General features: G+C 43.2%; 1 protein-coding gene across 1 annotated transcript in view; it reads left to right on the forward strand.

Moving 5' to 3' along the window:
• LOC114698547 (3 beta-hydroxysteroid dehydrogenase/Delta 5-->4-isomerase type 1-like) overlaps positions 1-1,383 on the forward strand; it is a 6,475-nt gene extending 5,092 nt beyond the window's left edge. Inside the window, 1 exon segment of the mRNA XM_037207306.1 lies at positions 1,306-1,383. Coding sequence (XP_037063201.1) covers positions 1,306-1,383 — 78 coding nt within the window.
• The last annotated feature ends 2,922 nt before the right edge of the window (positions 1,384-4,305 follow it).

Consider the following 4,305-nt stretch of genomic DNA (forward strand, 5'->3'; position numbering starts at 1 on the left):
AGGAAAAATTCACCAAGAGGCTGTAGTAATTCTAAACATTTGTACACCAAACAGAAGGACACCAAGGGTCATGAAAGAAACACCTCTACAGCTAAACTCGCACAATGACCCTCACACAGTAACTTCCAGGGAAGTGACTTCCACAACCCAGACAAAAACTACACAGAGAAATGCTCGAGTTATCTAATGTCATGAATCAAAAGGACCTAGAAGACAGCTACAGAACATTCCACGAAAATACTGAAGACTGTGTTTTGCTTTGCAGTGGCTCATAAAACTTTCTTCAAAATTGACCACACACTAGGACACAAAGCAAGTCTACAGATAAAAGAAAATTGAAATAACACACTGAATACTATCTGACCACTATGAATTAAAAGACACTGATATTATAGGGCAGTGAGATTAACAATTAATAAACAGGACTTCATGAAGCTAACAATTTTCTGTATGGAAAAGGACACCATCACCTGGGCAAAGCAACAGCCTACAGCCTACAGAATGGGAAAAGATCTTTACCTACTATACATGTGGTAGAGGGCTGATAGATAGAGTATATAAGGAACTAAAAAACCCTGGACATCTAGAAAACAAATAACCCAATTTTAAAAATTGGCTACAGAATGAAACAGAGTTCTCAAAAGATGTAACACAAATGGCTGAGAAATCTAAGAAATTCTTAGCCAACAGTGAACTGGAAGTTAAAACTACTTTGAGATTTCATCTTGCCCCAGTCAAAATAATCAAGATCTGTTTTAAAAATGACAATACATGCTGATAAGAATGCCAGGAAAGGGGAATACTTATTCATTGCTGGTAGGAGTACAAACTGGTACAGCCACTATGGAAATCAGTGTGGTGGTCCCTCAGGATCCAGCTACATCATTCTTGTGCATATTCTCCAAAGATTCTACTTCATACTACAGAGATACTTGCTTATCAGTGTTTGTTTCTGCTCTATTCATAATAGCAAGAAACTGGGAACAGCCTAGATGCCCATCAACTGAATAATGGATAATGAAAATGTGGTACAATGATGTCCGGGCAGGGCTGCCCCCAAGGGCTGGGTCTGTGGCCGTACCTCGTCCAGGGTCTGTGTTGATGTCTGTGGCCCATGTAGCTACCAAGGACCATTCTGATGTCTGTCGTCTGGGCTGCCACCTGAAGCCATGTTGATGCCCAAGGGCCATGCTGCTGCTAGGGGCCATACTGATCTGAGTGGCCTATACTGCCACCTGAAGCCATGGTGACATCTGAACCCATGCTGCTGCTGGGGGCTATGTGTAGATCTATGGTCCTTTATAGATGGAGTCTGTGTTGATGTCGGAGGCCCATGTAACCATCAAAGCCCACATGATGTCTGTGGTCTGGGCTGCCACCTGAAGCCATTGATGTCATAGTGCTGTGCTGAACTGGTCCTACCCCTCACCAGCCATGGGAGAGCTGGCTCCACTCCTTGTCAGCCACCATGCAGCATCGTAGGCAGTGCTGTGGGTGTGGGAGAACTGGCCCCAATGGCATGGGTACAGGAGAGTTGACCATGACCTTCACAGCGAGTGGGAGGAGGGCCAGTAGATACACTGGCTGATCAATTCAGATACACTCAGGCCCAGATCCAGGGTCTTGAGCTGGCCTAGACGTCTACTCCATCTATGAGCTGCTAGTGGGCATGAAGGGCCAGTCCTACGGAATCATAGCCACAGGATCTCCATGACTCTGGGCAATCGCAGGGTATCTGAGATGAGTCTCAGTGAGAGTCCAGTATTGATGGTAAAGCAGAAGCTAGAGGCCTTGAACCAGACCAATGACTCATTGGAATGAACATTTGTAAGTAAAGCTGTTTGGGCAAATGAGTAGACTACATGACACACCTCAGGTTCTGAGGCCACTACAACAACCAGAGAACATGTGATGGAGGGGTGGGAAAGGTGGAGGAGCAGAGTGGTTCAAGTATATCACAATTTTTCTTTTGCTTTTTTATTTTCTTTTGGACCCTGGGGAGGTTACAGGGGTGGAGGGTGGACAAAGAAGAGCTGAAAAATGAGTGTGATTGGGGTGCATGGTGTGAAATTCCCAAAGAATCAATAAAGAAAAACTATGTTTAAAAAAGAAAACGAAATCACTAAATTTGCAACTTAAATAAAAGGAGCTACAAAACATCATGCTGAATGAGATAACCCAGCTGCCAAAAGAAAAATATTGTATGTTTTCTTTTATATGTGAATATTAGCTTTTAGGTCTTTGATATGCATGCTACAATGCATACAACCACAGAGGTTCGGTACCTAGTAAGGGAACAGGGAGAGAGACGACGGCCTCCCAAGGAAAAGGAAATACAATGTTATGGGGAGACAAAGGAGGAACTAGAATAGGAGGATTGAATAGGGAGGAGGATGGGAGAGAAGGGGAGAGCAAGGAATATGGAGAGGGACAACTAACACTGAAAGCCATTTTAAAAAAAAAACACATGAACTCACTACTGTAGAAGCTTCCTAAAATATATGCATATGTTAAAGGATATATATGTATAGGTATATGTACATATATATATATATTTTTCACATATGTGAAAGGAAACTATATACATATCTAAATGGAACCACCAAATGACAGGGGAGACAAGGTCCTAACTAGACATCATGTCACCAACTAAAACCTCCAGTAACAGGAATGGGTTGCACCTTGTTAAGTTGTTGGCCAAAGGGTCCCCATGTAAAACCCCAAATACACAGCCTACTGTCAAGTCCACTGCTTGCTTTCCACAATCGGATGATAAGGCTCCATTGCTGAAGACAACACTTACTTATGTCATTGAACACAGGGAAGTAAGCTGGTTTCAAACCAGAAGATTCACCCCTACTGGCTAGCATCCATGGTACTGGAAGGTACTCTGCACACTACTGGAGGAGAAATATAATCATCAGTATCACCCAACTACACACACACACACACACACACACACACGCACACGCACACGCACACGCACACGCACATGAATAAAAATACAGACATGAAAAGGTACTAAATATCAGTAGTAATTAATAGAATGAAACTTAAATAATGTATAATAAACAGACAGTGAGACATTACTACAAACATACCTATTAAACTGGCTAAAATTTTAAAATTGATCATGTCTAGAGTTGGTGAGGATGGGTAGGAACTGTAACTGGGATGTTGGGGATGTCATGTAGTAAAGACTTTTTGAAATGTAGTTTGAGAGGTTAATATAGTGTTCAGTGTGCACCTAATACATGAGGCAATGATTTCATGCCTGCCTATTGACCAGGAGAATTGAAGACCTTTATCTTTGTAAAGGTTTATACAACCTAGGATCCTGTGGTGAAAGAGACTCAGTGATGTTGTTTACAACAATTTAGCCTGTGGGCATGTCTATGGGGGATTGTCTTGATTAGGTTAGTTAACTGAGGAGGAAGGTCTGCCCACTATGGTGGGACCATTCTCTAGGCAGGTAATTCAGGACTCTATAAGAGTAGATAAAGATACTACTACTCAAGAACCACATGGAGTCTGACCTAGAACCCCAAGTATGGACAACCAGATGCAACCCACCCATCTGCCTGTGAGCTACCCCACCTACTGTGATGCTCCAGGACCACATGGAATCCAAAACTCTAGCACCCCAAGATATTGCACCCGTGAAGCACCACTTATTCACAGTCATCCAAACCCCTGCTATCCAAGAACAATGTGTAGAACCCAGAGAGAAACCTCCACAGACTCCTGAAGAATCTTGGTAAGAATAATTAATCAACAGACAGTTTTCTCCATGTCTCGTGTCTTGGTTAGGTTTTCTATTGCTACAGTGGAACACCATGACCAAAAGCAAGTTGATAAGGAAAGGGCTTATTTGGCTGACACTTCTGAACCATAGTCCATCATTGAAGAAAGTCAGGACAGGAACTCAAGCAGGGCAAGAATCTGGAGGCCGAAGCTGATGCAGAAGCCACGAAAGAGTGCTGCTTATTATTGGCTTGCTCTTCATGGCTTGCTCAGCCTGATTTCTTATAGACCCCAGGACCACCAGACCAGGGTGGAACTACCCACAGTGGGCTGGACCCTCCCTCATCAATTACTAATTAAGAAAATGCCTTACAGCTGGATCTTACGGAGACATTTTCTCAATTGAGGGTCCCTCCTTTTAGGGACCCTAGCTTGTGTCTAGCTGACCTAAAACTATCCAGCGCTACTCAGATGTTACACCTATCCTTTGCTGAGCTGAAACCACTTCTAACACCTCATTTGCAACAGCAAGCAAAGAGGCTCCAAAACTGAACCCCAACC

Source organism: Peromyscus leucopus, chromosome 6 (genome assembly GCF_004664715.2).
Source record: "Peromyscus leucopus breed LL Stock chromosome 6, UCI_PerLeu_2.1, whole genome shotgun sequence".
NCBI classification, from domain to species: Eukaryota; Metazoa; Chordata; class Mammalia; order Rodentia; family Cricetidae; genus Peromyscus; species Peromyscus leucopus.